Genomic DNA, 22,365 nt, shown 5'->3' on the forward strand with positions numbered 1-22,365 from the left:
CCTCATGCGATTCTCACTCGATTGTTAATTTTTATTTTATTATTTTTTCTCCTATTTTCATTCGTACATTTACTCTACTGACTCGGTTGACAAAAATTAAATTATAAAATTCCCCCAAAAAAGTATTTTTTTTTTCAACTGCAAATTAGTCACCGGAAATATCAGGCTCCTATAATCGAAAACTGAAAATAAAAATTATAAAAAAATCTGTTACCGCGAATCGAGATAATCTGTATGAGAAAACCTTCTCACCTGGTAGTTAACGTCTGCTCCTCGTGGTTGACATCCCAAACACAACATCTGTCGCATTAACAATCCAACAGTCTAATTCCCACCGACTTTAATCTCCAGGCTGATAAGCGAATCTACGGGCCGCAAATGTTGCTTATACGACAGCAAGTCTCTTTCATCCAGCTTTTGTGCGCTCTAACACGTGTATACAAAACTACAAAGCTTTTTCAAACCCTGCTCGGCATTAGCCATCGTGTCTTTTGGCTTTCATCCAGACAACTTGCTTTCGACTCACATCTCATTTGTACTAAGCATTCCTAATTATATACCAAAAACCCATTTCTCGTTTATACAATTTAAGTCTAATTATTTGGAAAAAATTCTCTGTTTCATGGAAGGAAAAATTAATAGTAATAATTAATAACCACAAAATTATTAATAAAATAAAGTTATTAGCTATTTAACTCAATTGGTAGTCAGTGTCTCTTTAAACCTGATTACAAATTACCCGATCGAGTAATTTCGTGAGGGGACCAGGTGTTCTTGATGCTTCGGACGCTCTGTAAATAAAAATTACACTGTTATTATTATTTTAAAAATCACCCTCTTTAATATTTAATGGAGGCCCAAAGCTCATTTTCGGTGTCGTAGAATAGACTACTTTTTTTAACCACACTGGCAAAAGTATTGAAAGTTTGAGGGTTATTGTTTTATGTGTGATCCATTTAATGACGCAGGAAACTAATTATGAATTTTTTTGAAATTTATGTTAACAGGTCCGCCGAAGATCCTGATGAAGCCACGGTCTCAGCACGTAAAGGCAGGGGGGATAGCGAGTTTTTACTGCAGCGCCCAAGGAGCACCGACGCCACAAATACACTGGCGCAAGAACGGCAAAAAAGTTTCCTGTAAGTTTCCTATTCCACGTTCTTCTTCAAGTGATCTTATTGTCTCCTTACTTTTCTTATACATTCTAACTCTGTTTTTCTTGCTGGATCTTCCGTCCTCTATTCTCTATCCGTCTTCTTTCCTCTTATCCAAGTGATTCCTTACCCAGCAGTGCCATCAGCTCTAAAAACTCGAGCCAGACTCACTTCCGACTAAAGATTTAACGGGCAAAAGAGAATCGGGAAGGATCTACGCTACGCTGATTTCCTCATACCTCGCTTTAAAATACTTTTAGTCTCTTTTCTTCTCAAACTTTCCATCTGCACAAACTCAATCCCTCCTGCGCTCTATTTATTTTATTTTAAACCAAATGACATTTTAAATTCATCCAATGGTTATTATTGTTTATTTAACAGCGTCAGCATCGCGGTACAGCACAAAGTCGTACGCAAATGGCGCCCTTCTGAGGATCGACCCCGTGAGAGCCGGACGAGACGAAGCCATGTGGGAATGTGTTGCTGAAAATGGTGTCGGCGATGCTGTGACCGCAGAAGCTCAGCTGTCTGTCCACGAACGTAAGTCTTGACAAATTTATTTCAATATCTACCTCTTTGCTGTAAAATTATTTAAAAATGGGCGCCAGTCAATGGGAGTTGGTAATAAGTCACCACTTTCTGAAATTCACTTCCACATTCTTGAACCTGGAGGGCTTGAAACTCAAACTCGAAGCACCAACAGCCAAGTTATCCTCGAGTATGTTAGCAGAATCATGTCTACATAATTAATCACTCAATTGCGTCGACGATTCATAAAAGTTTCGGGCCCCGGTTTATTTTTTTCATAACTTTATTTAAATATATTGTTTCATCATACTTTTTAACACGATCCGTCTCACTTGTTCGCAACGTTTTGTTACAATCTTGTCCTCTTACTCGCTCACCTCATTTTAACGGTAGAACGAGCAGCTTAATGGCGCCCAGTTCAACGTCCAAACGGAACTGCTGGCTACAGCTCTAGTCCCAGCTTAATGGGAAAGAAGTACTGGCATTCCGTTGTAGAAAAGCTTCTCTTACTACTTCTACTTCCACCGCTACTACTTCTACTACTACTCTTACTACTACTACTATTTCCCAGTTCTACGATGAGATCGCGTGAAATTTTGCGGAGCGGCTTAATTGGTTTCTCTCACTTTTAATTTAATTTAAGACGTACAGGCTCACTTTCTTACTCTCTTTTACTCTTAAACTTGGCGCCCAAACTAAAAAATAGTATAAAAAAAAATAAGGAGAAGAAGAAGACGAATAAGAGGAAAGTATTGCAGCTTAAGAAAATGTGCAACGAACACTTTTTTCTCATTAGCCAATTTTAAGGTACTATCACGCGATCAAATTACTTGACGCATGGAAAAAAATTTCATCCCCTCCCTTATCATCGCGAACTCAACAATTATTTTTATCAATTCAATTGCGCGTTACACTCGATTTATTGACACCCACGTGTTCGAGTATCATTTTCACATTTATACTATTCATTGTTATTTTAATAGACACTTTTATCACCAGCTGTTTTATTATATTTGTTATCTGGTTTTATTGTCATTAAAAGTGCAGACAGGTGCTTGTCTAGTTGTTAAATGTTAAATTTTTCATGCACACGTACTAGGTAAATTTTATTCATTGGTCATTAAAATAATATTGAAGCAGCGTCCGATTAATCGCAATCTACGTCCCGATTTATGGCCTGCCATTAAATGACATTATATGAAATATAAGATTGGAAATTCGGGTTATAGAGTCAGTTAAACTACTAGGTCATGCTAATAATTGACAATAAATGTACACATTAAATGGCTGCACTGAATATCGAATTTTTGTCCCATTTAAACCTGATACATCATAATAATTTATGTAATAATGTAATGCCGAATGAAATTGCTGAAGAAAGTCGTGAACTAAGAAACCCAAGGCGTTCTTTTGTGCGCCCAGTATAAAACGACAAACAGACGTAGAAGAGAAAAAATGATGAAAACAAACGTAAAGGTTGAAATAAACGATGATGGCGCCAAACGACGTAGATAAAAGTTAAATGCTAACGTAAATATCCTACAACACAACTTTAAGCTTGAACTATACATTTCATGTGTGTGTATGTGTGTGTGGGTGTGTTCATGCATATAAGAACGCCTAGAACAAGCGAAAGAGTAAGAGAGGAGTTTAGAAGGAGGACGAAAAATGGCGATGGCATGAACGCGAGAGTAACGAGAGAACTCTAGAGCATTTTCCGGACGGTCGTGAATATGAGTGGAAACAACAAAAATTGTCGACGACCATTACTGGTAACCACCAAGAGAGTCCTCAACGTGTGTGTGTGGGTGTGTGGGTTTCACCTGACGCGCGTTCAATGTGCCACTAAAAATCTGAAAACCATTACGTTACGTATACGTAATACGTGGAAAGTGCTACGTCGCCAGTATCATCTAGAAACAGCTTGAATTTTCCTCGTTCCTATCAACCACTACGACTACAACCGCATCACCACTATCGTATTGTTATTTTCTTTATCCTTTTTTATTTATTTTCCTTTGCTTTACTTTTTTTTCACTCGAACGCACTAGATAGTGTGTGTTCCCGGTTATCGTGATACATTTATCAGAGCAATTGTACTTGTTGGGGATTTTTGAGACGATGCGGGTGAAAGGCCGGGAAAGCGGGATAAAACCAGACGAAAATATATCGAGAAGTGGCGTTGGAATAAAAAAAAGGGAGAAAAGTCTTGGTAAATATCGGAAGTTGCCTGTTGTAAAACAATTTTGTGTAACTCGATTGCTCAATTCACCGTTATAGCCATGCCAGTCTGCGGTTTGTTGTTTTCACTCTGGTGGAATCGATCTATATACTATGGGTTAGACACTTCCCACTGCTTCAATTCAGATGTTTCTATTAGAATTAACAATCTACAAAACTAGTTCCAACAAACAACTTTTCGAAATAACTCCACTCCATACTTTGCTAGATATTTTTCGAAAATTACCTTTGAAAAATTTGAATTTCAAGGCAAAAGTTGATAATTCTTTATTAGATTTTTTAAAAACTTCTCTAGTCAAAAAGGAATTGAAAACTCGGTTTAAAAATTACTGTCCAGATTTATTTGAAATCCTAAAATATTACAAAATGATACTTTTCGGGTTCGTAATTTAAAAAGTAATTACTAGGCTTCTATTAGTAATTATCGATCCAATTTGTCGGAAAATATAATTATATTTATATATGTGTTTATGATTATACTCAGTATTTATTGTGTGAACATTCAGGGGTGCCATTAAACATCTAAAACGTAAATTGAAACTCATGTGGCCATACACAGATTATTTACCTCATATATACATATATTATCTACTCATCATCTCTTTCTCACTCGAATCTCCGATTTCTCCGTTACTTACGGGTCTATGGATATTATTCGCCTGACTATAGGTTAAAATATATATGCGCAGAAATCGTGCAGGCGGGTTTTAATTAATCCAAGAGTAGCCACTCGCCGTTCAACATCTACTTCTAATTATCTAGCACGTTAATTGGCTGGAATATAATGTCCTATACAAAATGTACTACTAATTTCTTTCCTTCTCCAAGCCATTACTCTGTTTAAATATTCAATCCAATTACAGCCAGGACTTTTTAATTATCACTCAAAACTAAATCCAATAAACCAAATAAATAATTTCATTTGTTCCATTTAATTATTCAGCAAAGTATCACAGATCCGAATTCAATTTATCCCTTACGTCTTCCTCACATAATTATTACAAAAATCCTCTCATTTTAAATTAATACCGTCACTTTAAATCAGAAGCTGCCGGATCATTTAAATATCGTCAAAGGCTTTTTTGGTCGAAGACTGCAATGTAGGTCAGCGGAAATGAATAATTAATTTCACTGAGATGTAATAATAATAGTAATTTGATTATGTCTCGTAAAAAGTGGGAAAATTTCGATGGTTTAAGAAGACAAGAATAGAAAATTGACCCGAATTTAGTCATGCGAATTTTATGTTATGTCAATTTCCAAAAATGATTTGACAGTTAATCACCTGACAGATTCCCATTTTCATCCATCATCATCGGATTCAAATTCTCAGTCTCCTATTATATGTACCAGTGGTGGTGCAATTCATCTAGACGGATCACGTCCTGCATTTGTATCAAAGACACCAGAAGACCATGTGACAAGTTGAAAGGTCTATGACATGAAAATACGAGGGAACATTATAAGAGATGTACTTTCCCTCCCCCTCCTGCTGAGCATTCTATATACGTGTATATATTTACTGTAAGAAACATTAATGCGGCATAATATATAAAAGTCATACAAATGATGACGGAAGTAAGAAACAAGTAAAAAAATAGCAGCAAATCGCACAGCGTAAGGGGTTTTAAAAGAACGTGGACTCGAGAAAATAAATAAAAAGTTTTGAATTGACACGAGCAGGAGCAGTGAATGACACACATATAATGGATAAGTAAAGGCAAGTTTTATTCAGCTTGAAAACTCCAACGGTCTTTTGTTTCATATCTGCTGGGGTGTTTTTCCTCAGCCGTCTTATTTTACAAGCAAGCCTTAAATTCTTTCGTACTAGCTCTGCGCTTTTACCCTCATCATCTCTACAGCTGACTCGGCTGTTTGTTTTTCCGGTGTATTTTCTCTCACCCTTTGGTTTCCGCCGACGCCTCACTTGCTTGCCAGGGGGTAAAATGTACCGAGTATTGAGTACAGAGGGTGTATAGTCGGTAAAATTGAATAGTTATTTCGGCGCATGAGCTAAAAATTTATCTAAGTGGATAAAGTTGTACAAGAGATTGGCTGGGGTGCGATATTTGCTGTACGTAAAATGGCTGATAAATTATCAAGCAGTTGTAAAGTTGTTTGGCGATTTAAAGTTTGTTTTGTAGTAAGTATCATGGAGAAAATGAACAAGTGGAAAAAATTTATATAGATGTGTATAAGGGCAGAGAGAAAGGTCCGATTAAGCGTTGATCCGGGATGAAAAAGTGATACCAAAAGTTTCTGACGGAGTAGCCGGTGTCCCCGGCGAATTTTGAAGGAGCTTTGAGATTTCCAAGTTAAGGTAAAAGAAAAAGCAAGTAGCGTGGAAAAGAATACAAAGAAAGTAAAACAAAAAATTACAAGTAAAAAAAAAAGGTAGACTACTGCCAGCAGAAAGTAACTCTGGACGACGGAAAACGAACAAGACGTGGACGCGGACGACTCTCGATGGCGTCAAGTTTGTGGGATCTTGGAAAAGAGTACTGAGTAATAGAGAACGAAAAGAATCCAGCCGAACCCGTGGGAACTCAAAAAAAAAAAAAAAAAAAAAAAAATAAAAAGTTGTAGACGGAGAAAAAGTTTTCTAAGTAAAGTACCTCCACATTTCGAAAGGAATTTAATTTGTTTCTTTTTTTATTCAGAACGTCAGTTTAATTAGCAATTAATTGGGTGCGTAAATTAACCGTGAATTTTCAGTTACCCTGAGAGAAAAGTTGATCCTCGGTTTTTTTTTTTGCATCTAGAGTGCCGCTATCATCACTGTCATCGCAGTAGACACGATCGCGATAAGAACACACGAAAACTGTGAGAAAGATCTCGGGTACTCTAAACTATTTCAGCAATCTAACTTTTGCGGCTGAGAACTTGTCGTCTGTTTTATCTTTTTTTCACCTTTTTTTCTCGCCCCCTCGTCTGCTCAACACGAAAGGCTTCTGACTATCTTGCTTGCCAGACAGCCTGATGAAACGACGCGGAATGATGAAGCGTTTCGCCCAAGCCCTCGAACAAACAGATGGGATTTTTAAATTCTTTAAATTTTTTCGGACATTTCTATTAATTTAGTCTTGACTCCGTTAATTATTTCCCCGAGCTAAACATCCGTCCGGTCTAATCAGGATTTCAAACCAGCGTATCAATATTTTGACCTTGAGAGAATTATAACCGCGTCGAAATATTGAAGTGTGCCATAAATTAGGTTTATTTTAGATTTTTTACAGCAAGTGTCATAAGTTTTTGACCCTCGTCAGAACTATATCACTTACTGGTACAGCTGATGCTGTATTAGTGTTGATAACCCAAGAAAACATAAAGCATAAAAAGTCACAGAGCAAACAAATTGAAAGTTGTCAAAGTCATCGGGATGGATAATGTGCCAGTGGTTAACAATGGATGTTTAGTCGATCGTGGTATGAAGGGCGTCTTGAATGACTGGCTGACTCGGTTGAATAATGGGCAAAATAGTTGAATGGCAGCAGCGTAAGAAAATATATAGATAAAAGGAAAAGAAAAAATTCAAGTAAATGGAGAATGAGATGGAGAAGAAGAAGAAGGATAAAGAGGGGGGGGGGGGGAGAAAAAGAAATAAATAGTCCATCTTGCATGGGCGTCTTTCAAGCTCACACCGCTTTTATCATCGCATCACGTGCACAATCTCACCCTCGTCTTATACGTCTCATTTTATTCAAAATGATATTCGTCGCTCGACTTCTGTGTGATTTTCAATCATATAGATATATAAGGAAAAGAGATTTAAAGTGTAAGAACCCTGCACCCCACATTTGCAGAGCCTGTTCTTCAAAACCCTTTCTGCAAGGACCTCCATCATCGAACGCGGGTTTTACTATTTCACGCTCTATTTCAAGCTCCGACATCTTCGGATCTCTGGTATAACTTACGTACGCTTGAATATTGTACACAATCCGGCGCTTCGACTCGGGTGAGATAAAATAAATTATGATCAATCGGAGCCTGGTCCAGCTTGGGATTAAAAGTGCAAATGAAAAAAACTACGGAGATATAAATCTCACAAATGAAATTATCCGGAGAATACATTTGTAAGTTTTATTTTGTGTGTTGGTGGGAAATGAATCGAATTCGCTGTGGAAATTCAGCAGAGGATCCGTTTACTATTTCTTACGAGAGGTGCTGGGCGGCAGGACGCTTAAGCTTTATTTCTTTCTTTCTCTCTTTCCCGAGCTTCAGCTTTACCTTAGAGGTATTTATTTTTGTTAGCCAGACAGCAAGAGCTAGCTGAGAAAACGCAAGCAAGAGATGAAGAAAATAAAATAGAATATAAAAAAGTTAAAAAAGTATAAAGGAAATTGAACTTTCTACTTAATCAACGGGATCATTTTATTAAGTGAGAAGTATCGCTCCGAGTATTTTACCGAACTCTCTTTCTCTCAGTTGCTACTACTTCTCGCCCAAGTTTATTCAGTCTCTGTGCATTATTTAAACTTGCTTTTTCCTTGTTTTATACTCTATTCTTCTTCCCCCCCCCCCACTTTTTTTTTAATGCAACCTTTAGCTACGAAACTTGTGTACTTTAGTGATTAATATCAAACAATTTAACTCGGAATATTACTCGCATTGTTTTTGAACTAGAGAAGGACCTGAAAATATATATTTTTTATTATGCAGCAATAAAATGTACAACGAAAAGGGTAAAAAACGTATATGGACGGTAGTATTACTTAACTTTCACAGATAATTGTTATCATTCAGATATTACTGAAACTAAAATGACTTTTCCGGCTATTATGGATAAAAACCCGACAATAATATACCAGAGCGGCTATTAAAGAAAACCACCGGCTAGAGTGAGGGAAATACATTTTTACGGGCGTGATATAGCACTCGGGTCTTAACTTCCGTCTCGTAAACCTCAAGTGCACGGAATGGAGCCGCGATCTAAAACCCAGTCAAGAAAATACCGATACCACTATGCCACACAGCATGCCAAAGTGTACTAGAGTTATAATTCACCGAAGTGCAAAGTACCCTATTCCGGTGCAATTCTATAAAGTGTACGGGCTAGAGGATATACCTAAAATATCACTTATCTTTTAAGTGTCATACAATCATGAGTAATTACTTTCTCTTTTTCATTTTATTTCCTCTTAAATTTAGCTAAATTAATTTTTTTATCAATGAGTATCCAATAACTCGGTAATTTTTTTCTCTACAAGCGGCAAGAAATTGATCAAAAAGCCACCTAGCGGACATTTTTTGAATTAAACTCAGCTAATAGCTTGAAAAAATTGAATTATTGATTCAGGTCGAGTTTTTCGATATTTGATATTCTATTTAAAAATGTTTTTCAAAACTCAAGAGCGTCATTCATATTAGAAAATATAAGATTAGCTTGTTTCTAATCTTTACGTGAAACTTAAAATTCAATTAAAATTGTTTCGTAACAAATTAATTGTCATCTTTGAAAATAAACCGTGGGGTCAAGTGCGAAGACCGGAATTATGAACCAAGTGGGCTCTCGAGCGATATGTGTTGAGACGCGCCCCCAGTGTGCATACAGATAATGCAAGTTCGCGGAACTTTAAAGAGATCGGTAATTCCAAAGGAATTTAAAATATCGATGTGAAGCTCTTCAAGAGTTGAGTGAGAGACGGTATATAGAGAAAATGAAAGAGTATAATGCCTTGACATGCAACGCTCTCGACCCTTAAGAAATTAGATAGGCAACCCTTGTCATCTACCAAGCGAGAGGTTAAGTCGTCGAGAAGATTAAAGCTCATCTTTCCTCTCGCTCACTCCCCCGCGAGCTGGTTTATGCTTACAGAGACTCCAAGAAAAATACTTACCCCCGAGAATTCTAACGACGCTTATACTGAAAACCCTCTCTTTAAACTCCCCCATCTTTTTTTATCTTCACCACTCAACGTGTTTTTCATAACTACGACGAGCAGAGTTTGCGATCTATTGAAACGATACATGCTATCTTTTTTATTAATAAATATATAAAATAAAATCAGTGAACGTGAGTTTAGCCGGTTTCCCAAAGGGTTGTTATATGAGTAAAAAAAATACATTTTCAAAGAAAATCTTTAAAACTTTTCCATCTTTTTTCTCTCTCTATTGATCGTAAACTTTTATTTTTCTTAAAAGGAAATACTTTCATTGGCTTCATTTTTTTTGCTACTGATTCTTTGTTACTTTAACTCTATTTACTACAATTTAAAACTGAAGAATCACAAGTTTCGCGTTTGCTGTAATATAAAAATATTAATTTAATGTCTATTCGAGTTTAAAATTTTATAATTTTATAAATTGGGTATGAGTGGTGTATTTATTGTTCTGTAACTTTAGTAACTTAATATAAAGTTAATAATACAGACGATAGATTCACTCGAGTAGATTTAAGGTTGCAGGTTTATGTGCTGGAAAGTGTTGAAGAAATGTAGTCGAGAGATACTGGATCGAGCAATCGGTTGGAAAATCGTATTTTCTTGAGAAAATAAACAAAAGAATAATAAAATAGTACGTATGCTTGTTTATTTTATTTTGTCCAAGTGATGTCACACCTTACAAGCTAAATTTCCCGTGAAAGCTTCGACAATCTGGTGAAAGAAACGTTCGCATTTTATTTTTATTGCCGGGAACGATATCGAGTGAAAAATTAACTGAATTATCAAAAAAAATAACAAACGTTTTTTAAAAAAAATACAATTTAATTTTAAATATTTATAATTAATTAATTAAAGAAAAATTTATTTCTAATTATATTTTTATTAAAATTTTAATGTTACTCCAAAGAATTTAAATGCTTAGAAAACAAAAATATGTGCTTGTAAACTCATTAAAGTGTCGTACAAAAAAGCTTTGTCACTAAAAGGCGTAAATATGATGATGAGATAGTTTAATATTCGTAATAAAAATTCACAGGAGTTTGAATCCGTTGTTGAGTCACTGTAACACCGAAAGAAGGGAAGTGCGGGTGTACGAGTAAAAAATCTAAAAAAAAAATCAAATCATCTCCTGCAATTATACGATCGAGGAAACAATTTCAACCCTTGATTCTCGTGGGGTTCTGAAAGTACTTCCGTAGGGTCGCGCAACACTACTCTTTTTCCTCTACTTCGACGTAGCTCCGCATATTTGGCAAACCACTAGCTTAATACCACTAACACCGCCGCCATTCTGCTCTTACGACAACAAATACTACTACTACTTCCACTACTTCAGACGCCTTACAACACAAGAGTTGCATCGGAAATTTCAAAATATCTTTTATACAGCCAAGCCAGTTGTTTTCTTGGATCCCTCGCTCACTTTGAGAAATTACAATTCACTTCTTGCCGTAACATTTTCATTCTTTATCTCCAAAGACGCGACAAGCTCGCTGGAACAACACTAACAAATAAATACAAACAATAAAAATAAAATAAACAATAGCAAACACCAAGAAAAGACGGAAAAAAATAAAGCGCATCTTTATGATCTCCATCTCGAGGGAGACTTGCTTAATTCTAGTCCATTGTTGTCATTTCTCTTCCAACGTTACCATTTTTCTTTTTCCTCTCTTCTATCTTAGAAAAATATTTACCATTTATTCATAATTACAACGGAGCTATCGCTTATGAAAAGTTATTGATGCGACTCATTTTGATAAAAACGTCAATGAGATAATCGGTTTCGAAGTGACAAAAGCCATCGAGTGTTGATGAGAACCCCAGTAAAATTCCTACCGGGAAAATTTTTGTAGCAGCATTGAGTACCTCGTCCTACATTTGACAAAATAATTTCTGTGGTACAACACCCCCAGACAATCGTTAAGTCTAATCTAATTTCACGGTGTGTAAGTTGGCCTTTTGCGAATTGAATGAAGACACCAAGATCGTTTTTATTTCCCACGAGACGGCGCTGGCCACCGGAGCTAAAAGCATGGAGGCAACAAGGCGTCAAGAAAATCGAGACCGGGAGCTCGATGATAACTGAGAGAACTGAGGACTGCTGAGGACGAATCGTCTAACCAATTGACGAGCTCGGGTAATCATATTCGATTAAAATCATCCTCGCCTTGAGAGCCCTGGGATCCTTTGTGTCCTGACAGCTATCCGAGAACTTTAAAGCCAAGTGATAAGCATCAGTCTGCTGAACGGAAAAGAGAAGACACGGATTTAATGTTCTAGGATTCTCGGTTCAGCTCTGGCTCGAGACATTCTGCTGCGGTTTCGAGGCTCGTTAGGTCTCTATGTCTATATATTGCTAAATCTATTCTCATTCTTTCAGCTAAATCACCACTGTGTCTTTCGCGTCTCCTTAACAATTCTCCTCTTCTTCTTCTTCTTCTTCTTCTTCTTCTTCTTCTCCTTATTCTTCACTTCATCGTCTTAAATCCTCTTATACACTCGTCCTTGTCATCCTGCTTCAACAAACAAAGTCATTATAAATTAGCTAATTATAATCCAATGAGTCAACTCGTTAAACCGGAACAAAGATTCAAAAAAAAAAATGATAGAACTTTTTAAATTGACGTTTCTCTTGGCTTTATACTTAGACAGACTCGAGTACGATCTAATGTAGTTGCGCTTTAAAACTTAAATGTGGAATGCAAATACTTGTTTTATAAAAATATCATCGAGTTAACTCGTCGGGTTTTTCGAAAAAACATTTAACTGGGACACTAATAAATATAACTTTTAATCGATACTCGTTCAAGTGAATTAAATATTCACATGGTTAGTAAAAATAATAATGTTTAAATTAATTAAATATTCGTGAAAAGTTTTAACGGTGAAATATTCAATAGACGACTAAATGAATTTTCAAATTATAAAATAAAAATCGAGTTACAGGTAAATTGAAAGTAAAATATCTTCTTGCATAGCGAATAAAAGAGACAGAAAAACTATTGAGCTTGACATGATTTCTCAGATTCCACTCAAGAATTACGAAATCCGAGTCGTTCTCCAATAATTATACTAATGGAAATAGGTAGACACAAAAAAAGCCAACAGAACGTCTGCCGGAAAAAAAAATTATGATAAAAAATACGTCGAGAGAACTGAGCACTTGTTTTTTCATATTATTTTCATTCATCGCTTATCTACATCCGCCAGAGAGCCCATTTCGCGGTGTGTACTCGCTAAACCCTAAAAATAAGAGCCGAGAAGGGGATGAAAGTTGCAGCAGCAAATAGCCAGCCGCGGCATTAATGAATGAAGCGAAAGCAACATAAGAAAAGAAGCTGATATAAATTGGGCGATTTGCCAAAGAAAATACTTTCCCGTCTGATTTTTCCAGTCCGCGATGGGGTTAAGACTCTCTAAGACTCCCTCGAACATCTGATTATTTAATCTCGCAAATTATTGATCGTATCGGTCCTCAAAGTTGTAGCTGAATGATAGACTCCAGAAATAAGTTGAAGCCCCTTACTTACGAACCCGAGATTATCCAAGAAGCAAATTAATAATACAAGGAGCTACACTCTGGTATCGATCGTGGCAACAAGACTGGTACCATCGACAACAGCATCAAGAGTTGGACGAGAAGTGGTGCGGGCAAGTAGTAGTACAACCTCAGCCTGTGAGACATCAACTGTCAGGCGTAGTTGAACCGTTCAAGCGTACATCACGTCGCAAACCCAAGCTATCTGTGTTCTCTGCTGGGTACTCGAGACTCCAGGGTCTAGGAGAATTTGACCAAGTGAAACAGTTGCTCGGCTCATGTGTAAATCCTTTACGCGTGTATAGCTCCCAAGCTAATGAGCCGGAACAAGCTGTTGCAGGGGATATGCGTGTTTAGTCGCGTTAAACCTATTGCCCATCACTGCAGCAATAACGACGCGAGCATAACCTTCTCTCATTCTGCCTTCTGCGTTTATATCTACGAGGTCGCGGGACTTGCTGTTCAATGCTTACACTCCGTCTCTTTCTCCCATCACGGCACAACCTCCACCTAAACCCACCGCCAAACAGATATATATATATATATGTGTGCATGAACATCTATAGATACAATGGCTGCTATTGTTGAGGACTTAAATTCTCAGGCTGATTGCCCATTCTCAACGTCAATCAGTATCAAGCATATTCCCTAGGATCAGCGGGAGGTGGCTCTATTCTACGTCATAATACCCCACAGAAACTATACACTCGATAACGACTTGCGGATAACGTTATGCGATAATACTACCACCACTATTCTACTGATACATACAATGTACGCTGGATAACAATGATCTACCGTGTAAAGGGTTTAGGTATTTTGATTTAACACGTGAGGATCATCGCTCAGCCAAGCACAATCATCAGTTTTATTGTTATCGATCATCCAACTGTTATATTAATTCACTTTTTTCCGAGCGTTGTAACAATTATTTTATCATTAATCGACAGTGGTATCTCCGTGGTAGTATATTCCATTTATTTCCATGAGCTGACAATTTATTATGTTCAAAAGTGTTTACTAATTTAATCATATGACAGATTAGCGTTACTAAATTTTCTACATCCTTTCGGTGATAATTATAATTAATGATACAACGGTCTACTTACTGATAATTAAACTGAATTTTTTTAATGCAATCGTTAGTTATTTAATTTATGTGAAAATTAATTCCACTAATAGATTAAATTATTTATGGGCGGAAAAATTTAATCCGTTAATTAACGTCACATACTTAGTAAATTTTACTATCCATAGTTAATGTTAATAATAGTAATCTGACATAATCCATTTGTTCGAATAAGTTTGAATTTTTAAATTTAATAATGTGATGGGTTGTTATTTTTAAGAATAATTCCAGATGATATTTATGGATAGATATATTTATTGAAAGTGTAAAATAAAAGCACAAGTCAGTAGATGCTTTTCCTAATAGGATGTCTGGCATTCTCAGTGGCGTTGGATGCATGAGAATTGGCTCTAAGTATACGATGCGGATGTGTTCTCCTGGCTTACGAGCCATCCGCATACATTACAACACCTTCAATCCCTTTTACCGTATTTCACTCCGTCCTACACACATGTAAATATACAACCTTGTGCACAGCATCTGACATGAAAATTACATTTCCAATTGTATATCTGCGGATACGTAAAAAAAATAAGGATTCATCCCTTCATATATAAACACAAACAGACACACCTACCGACACCTTCTATATATTTCTCAAAGCAACGTCTCTCTGGTTTTTCTTTGGGCTTTATCTTTGGCGAAACGTCACGTGCCACGCCCAGGTGTTGAGCGGGTTGAATTCACCTCGGCTATTCCCAGCATATCCACGATCACCCGTACACCACGGGCATAGCATTTCCAGACACACAAGACTCCTTCTGAGAAAGCCACACCGTGATAGCCTGCTGGGCTCGGTGACACTCAATTAGCCGTTGACAATAGACGTTACAACACAATGGCATGCCGCCAAACTTTATCAGAATCCCTGGTTCTCATTTGTTTAATCGCAACCTTTGTTCGCTTTCATTAATAAACTACATCATTGTTAATTAATCATAACCATAATCATTATAAAATGTCAATAATTTATTCAGTGATTGAGAAATTCGGGGGATTCGTAGTTTGACTACACAAATACTGACACTAAATGATCTATGACAATTTGATGTATCGTTTAATTTCGTCATGATCAGCTTGGGCGATTTGTTGTTTCACAATTTCTCCACTCAAACCCTTTACTACCTCGTTTCTCCTGCTCTCTCTCTCTCTGACCCTTTGACGGTCGCCCTTCGCACACACACTCAAACACACAGGGTGTACTAATATGACCCGGTATACACATAGATCCCATATGTGAGCACTGAATCGTGGCACGCGTATCCAAACAGCTGAACAACACAGCCCGTACACGTACAACATAATTGCATAGTCACGATTAATAATTAGACGTGCAATTGGGCGTCAACCTTTGGTACGCGTGATTCGATTTATCGGATTGCGAGAGCCCTGAATTTAGCTGGAGATTGTTTGGAGTGGAGCTGATGCCGTTGCTGGCTCGGTGCTGGTTAATATATCGATTCTATTGGCATCGTCTCGTAAATGTCCAGCGGGACGAGCCTCTCTTCGTCTAGTGTCTCTCTGGCTGGTCGTTCGACCGGTTGCATCCTCTCTTATGCACTGTACCAGACGCCAGTTCCCGAGTGCCCGCTGACCAATCTCCAAGGGATCCCTGGCACTTGGACCACGCGGGGTACCTCTTGGCACGACACTTCGAGTCACGTACACGCGCGAGACCCGACCAGATTTGGGCTTGAGTGACGGGACGTTTGATTTGTGGATAACCTGTCGCTTCGATGCCACATCCAACCAAACACTCGACCTGGAGCTAAATATTATGTATCTTTCGTTTGCTAGCTGCCAATATTTGTCTGGTGTTTTGCGTTAACATTTTGATGCATAGCATCGGATGCTGCCAAGCTGGATATTAAGATGAGAAAACAGTTTTTCTTGGCACAAACTTTGAGGTCATTCAAGTTCTCTTCGCCGCAGCCCTCCCGACTCTGCTCTTCTACTCTTGGTCTTTTATCTCCGCGTCATCGTTTTTCACTTCTTACGCTCCTGGTATTGTTTAGCGCACACTTTTTGCTCTTTTACATGCACTCTAGCAAACTTACAAAATACGTAAAAGCCCTCGTTGAATATTTACTCAACTATACTTTACTTTACTTTACTCCACTCTAATGATCGTTACACTCGGCATCTTCTCCTCTTCTACTTCTACCTCAACTTCTTCAGCTCTATCCTCATATACTTTTTATTCTTATTCTTATTCTGATCTTGTTGGGGATGAGAAGTAAAAACTTGCACGTAACTTCGGTCAACCTTTACGGGATTCTCGCGGGAGCGTCTGGATAAAGATCGATAGTCCTTTGGCTTGCTTAAATTTTAAAGCTCCACTCGATCCTGCTCCTTAGCGGCCGTTGAGTCTGTCGATGAATCAAATTCTCTGAAAATGCTCTTGAGCCACAAATCCTACTCCTAGTCTTCGTCGACTGATAAAATAAAGCTCAGTGAAGATGAAAAATAAAAAAAAAAAAAAAGTATATATATAAAGGGAGGAAAAAACTGGATAAAAATGTACAAGCAAACAAAAGAATCAATGGACTAGACAGTTAGATACATTTCTCTCGAAAAAAAGTATAAAACAAAGAAAGTGGGTTTTTGTGGTCATCGGATCTACAAACATATCTATATAAACTTGTTGGTTACGGACAAAAACAAGTGGATAATGAATATATGTTGACTTTCGTACGCCCAGCGCACACGTACACATATAGTCCAGCGCAAAGTTACAAAAATAAGAATGTTATTGGTTTATCTTGTTCCGAAAGATATGAAAGCTCTCTCCAGTTTCAGTCTAGTTTTACTTGACCACTTCCAATATCATCTAGAGTTATCCGCAATCCCAATGCCTTCAAGCATCTCCACCCCGGATACCATTATTACTGTTATTATTTTCTTCATTTCGTCTTATATTAAATCACATAAAGACAACTACTGGGTTAAAGTTACCCGTGATTTTACATGAGCGAACTATCTCCCAAAATAAAAATAAATAAAAACAGACCCGGAAGCTTCTTAACGATAAATTAAATCGAGATTCAAATAGAGAAATTTAAATAAAACAAATGATCGAGCAGTGAATATTCAAATATATAAACAGGAAGCTTTGATCAGGGTAAAAAAATATCCAATACCGTCTCAATTATCCCGAGTCCGTTGTCATTAACGTAGAACTCCTCGATAGTTTTGTAAAAGCCAATTTGCCTTCATTGCTACTAATAATACTTATCCAACTTTTTTCAACACAGCACCCCTCACTTTTCTTCCATTCCTCCCCTTGTCCTCCTTCTAACTGCGTTCCTTCCCACAGGCAACCCGAGTCTGCCGGTGGCATTGTTTTTTACAGTGATTGCACCATTGAAGGGAATCGCACACAGGAATTAGCGTACAGAATTGCCACCGCATCGAGCAGCGAAACTCCGCAGCAGACTGGGTTCAAGTTGTTGGTAAACGAGGTCGCCATCATCCCTATATAGTTTTATTTCTTTGGTTGGTTCTTCTGGCACATCTACTTGCACCTTTCTGCCTCAACATTTACATCTACTGGCTCTAGCTCCACCTCAACTACCAGCTCTAGTTCAACCGGGTCTTTCTCTTTACGCGAAATCGTACGATCTCAATTTGCCGAGAAGCTTGCAGAACGTTTTACCAAATAAAATATTACTCAGAGACTCGTGTATATAGAGTGGATGCATCGCTGAAAACTGGCCGCGGCTTTTCTCTATTTCCTTCTCGCTCCCTTTCAATCTCTTATCTCAAACCTTTTCCATCCCGGCAATGTTTTTCCTCCACCCTTGCTTTCCCTCGCTCACTCGGTCTTTATACTTAGTGTGCAGAGAGCTTTTACACAACCCTCCAGACCTCGTTTTATACGTAATACCTCATCGCTCCCTTTCCTTCACGACATCAAACTCCAGCAATAACCTTTATAATCAAGAGTTTTCCCTCAACGTATGCGTGTGTGCCCTATTCCGCACTGTACACTCTGTACGTCTTTGTCGAGGTTGTTTTCCTCCGCCGATAAAACTGTTCGCCGAATTTTAAATTGCCAATATTTTATCTCGGAGACTATCCGAAAATAAATAGATAAATAAAAGCAAGGTAATGGCATAAAGTTTTGGATTTTTTTTTTCCATTAGAATTGTCCGTGTCTCCAAAAGTGCACTTTCTTCACTGGGAACAAACTAAGTTAGGGAATAGAGAAAGCTCGGCAGAAGCCTAGTTCGTGTTCGAATTCGACGGCAAATTGTTTTAGAACTTTCGATCAGAAAAAAATAAAAGCTGACAACCGAGTGAGCGAACGACCGAGAGGGAGCGCTTCCGTGATGGGAAGAAAATTTGACGAGAACAGGAAAAAACTACTCCCTTATTGTTGCTGTATCCATAGATACGTCTAAAGAGTTTTGTGAGAGCTACAAATGAGACACTAAAGTACTCCAACAGTACTCGTGTATTTTATTTGTTATTATTACAACTTTTTTTTGTCGATGCCCGGTTCTCTTCTGCCGCCTCAATACGTAAACTTTGCTTAGGGCGCATTGAGCCTTTACTTAAATTTATACTGCCATGATAATTATTTGTTTCAAGGATTGAGTAAAAAATTAAAATGAGTTTTCGAGAAAAAGTTTAACATCTATACATTTATATGTAGATGTATATATTCCTGTACATGTCTGAAGGCAAAGAGAGTCAAGTTGTGGTAGGAGGAGAGGGTATGGGAGAGTTTGAAGCTGATCCATTTTCTATGGCCAAGAGTGCCCGCCGTCGACGGTAGAGAGAAAACTTTGATCTCGCGTTATTACGGTCTCGAGGAGTTTCAACCTACAGCTCTCTTTCGTAATCGAATATTGCTGCAAATGAAAGCGATTTATTTTTCCTCCTGAATAAAAAAAAAATTAAATAAATAAATTAAAAATAAAAAAGTTTACGGAAGAAAATAAAAATAAGATTCAACGAATGAATTTAATAATCTCAAAGAAAGTTTAAGTGGGTACTGGGAAAACCGGAATAAAAGTACAGATCTTCATTTAATTAAACGAATTCATTTAATATGACTCTTTTTACTCGTCATCCGAATGCTACTCCACAGCACAAAAACATTTGTAAACATTTTTGTTTCTTATTACAAACGCAATATAAATCAGCGCTGGCTATAATTGAGCACTTGACAATGGTATTCAGAAAGTCATGCCTCAATGGCATTGTAGAGCGTGAAAAGAGTATCAAGAGAAGAGACACCGAGCCAAGTAGGGAAGAAGATGAAAAAATGTTCAATATAATCCGTGATGTTTACTTAATTAGACGGTAATCCATTACCGTCATTTGTGGGGCAGCCTATCGTGACATTTCCACACTGGGTTTGTATGCTTAGCAATATCACCCGAGCCCGGCCACCACTCTGCGTCTCGTCCTTCAAAAAATAAAAGAATTGAAAAACACTATTGTCCTCTTACTCATTCTGGGTTCTCTAGTTCCCGGTCTCTCCGTTGGGACGCCGATAAATAACCTGAGTCATGAGAGAATGTCTCCTATCCGCCTCGTTTTGCGCCTGTTTACCGTTTCGCGTCACAACTCACCCGGAAACAAGAGTCACTACTTTTTTTTATTCATTATTTTTTTTTCACTAGAATACTCGGCTGTTTCCGTTCGTCGAGCAATTAGCTTAGGCGTCGTGACAAAAATTCACTGTGGGAAATCGTTCGCCAGACAATTTTAAATAGTGCCCTCTTATCCTTTTTCCCTCCCGCTCTTCACATTCAGTTGCTACTGCTCGTATGCTAAATATGGTAAAGGGCGAGGGTAATTAAACCCCGTAATGAGATGTAACACTCTCATGAGAAATAAATGAGATCGTATTTTCTCAATAGCCAACCAGACACACTATTAAAACGAGTAATGGGTGTACTCATAGTAATTTAAATGCTACTTGATAATTTATACAGATAGTAATATATATATGTATAAAGATATACTAGAACAAATATTTTAAATTTGTATGACAATGGATTCAAGACAAAGTAAATGCACTAATAATTTTCTTGTTTAAACTCAGATTACTCGGGTTTGCCAAGTTTATCGTTACGGTTCTTAGTGTGTATTCTTGAAGATTAATTAAAATGGCATTGAACGTCTTAAAAGACGTCGTTAGGAAATGATGATAAAAGAAAATAGAAAGAGAAATAAAACAGGAAGGCATTGAGTAACAAAGGAGGGGACAAAGAGTGACTGAATGAAGGAAAGAAAGCAGGCAAGATAAACTACTCAATAATGAACCAGTGGTCTAAGACAAAAGAAAAAATGTAAAAGATAAACTTTGAGTTATTTTAGTTTCTCAAATGCTGGGTGAATATGGATGTTATAAACAAGAGTATTTTCGCACAACAACGTGGAGAGACATTTAGCATAATGTGTAGATTGTCATCTGAAAATTCGATTTACCCGTGACACTTTTGCAGTAAGAGGAAAAAAAATTTACGAGTGTACTGGAATCGTTTTCCTGGAAGCACAAAAGCGAGTGACTATTATTTGACATCATATATAGGAGAATGGTATCCAATATCCCCGAAGGTGTGCTGTAAAACGACCAGCAGTATGGGCTACTTTTCTGCGATATCAAAACTATAACATCAATGAAACACAATCTAATGTCCTTACCTTTATGTACAATCTATATCCTGTGTTTCATATGAATGTAGATCTAGACCACTGGTACTGCTACTGCTACTGCTACTGGTACTTGTACTTGTGCCGGTGTTATTGCTGAATCTAGTTGCCGGAGATATAGTCGAATGCATAGCCGATGTCTTGATCACATTGACTCCACGAGCTCCGAGAGCACTCAGTAGTTTGCTCAAGATCAAGTATCGCTATTGAAATGGTATCCTATGAAGCCGATCGTGCTTTATCAATGAAATACTCGTCAAGTAATTGGTATTTACTTTGAATCAAGTTCTGTAATACACTACATCTCGTGTTCCCACTCGAAACAATTAGTTATTAAGACCAGCTACCGGTTGTCAATTTATTCGATGTGTAATTTCTAATGAGTATCGATTACTGCGTATTGGCAGCTGCCTAATTTCGACAATCTTTGTTTTGATCGTTGCCACAGAGAACTCAAGATCTAGAGCCGGGAAAAAGTAATTTAGATCTGATGGGTTTTATATTTTTACAATTTTATACAATTTGTCTTTTTTAATTTTTAGCGAAATTAGGTCTCTTGATTTTTGACAAATACTTTTATAGAAAAAATGAAAAGTTAGGTTTTTTTAAAGATTCATCAATTAAATTATGCTTTAGCTTTGAAAATAACGTCTGACTTACGCTGACCTCTTTTGCATAAGGCTTCGAAAGCAGTATCTCTTTTCCATCCTGACAAGTGTACTCAAAAGCAACTTTACTAAAATATATATAGATATATGTATATATTTATATGAGACAAGAGTTTCTATTCAAATCCATTCATCCATGGGCTCTTTTTATGCAGTCAGCCACTCACTCACTTTTCGCAATACTGTGTACAAATGTACCCAACACTAGACGAAAATACAAAATAAAAAATAAAAGAGCCACGAGTTTCCTTCTCAGTATCTTTCTTCTTCAGGCTGCCTTGACACAGGCTCCTTTCTTTGCGACTTAGTAGCAGAAATTCAACTGATTCCGCGGTCCCATTTTGTTGTTGCCCAAAGAAATAGTAAATCCGAGCGAGACATTTTTATATTATTTGTGAATGTTGACGCTCGGGCAAGCAGAAATGAACGGGCATAGTAAAATCTATAAAAGCCCGCTGTCCTTTTTGTACTTTTGTAGACAGAATATAGCATAAACTCGACAAGGTTTAATAATAATAATAATGGATATTTATAAGTTAAATGGATTAGTTTG

At 37.3% G+C, this 22,365-nt stretch overlaps 1 protein-coding gene across 2 annotated transcripts in view; it reads left to right on the plus strand.

Moving 5' to 3' along the window:
- The window catches only part of LOC103579595 (tyrosine-protein phosphatase Lar), a 163,033-nt gene that overhangs the window by 100,207 nt on the left and 40,461 nt on the right, over positions 1 to 22,365 (plus strand). For both annotated transcript variants that reach the window (XM_053740890.1, XM_008561031.3), the window contains exons 4-5: positions 1,008 to 1,139; positions 1,536 to 1,694. In XM_053740890.1, coding sequence (XP_053596865.1) covers positions 1,008 to 1,139; positions 1,536 to 1,694 — 291 coding nt within the window. The remainder of the gene's footprint in view (positions 1 to 1,007; positions 1,140 to 1,535; positions 1,695 to 22,365) is intronic.

This window comes from Microplitis demolitor, chromosome 7 (genome assembly GCF_026212275.2).
Source record: "Microplitis demolitor isolate Queensland-Clemson2020A chromosome 7, iyMicDemo2.1a, whole genome shotgun sequence".
NCBI lineage: Eukaryota > Metazoa > Arthropoda > Insecta > Hymenoptera > Braconidae > Microplitis > Microplitis demolitor.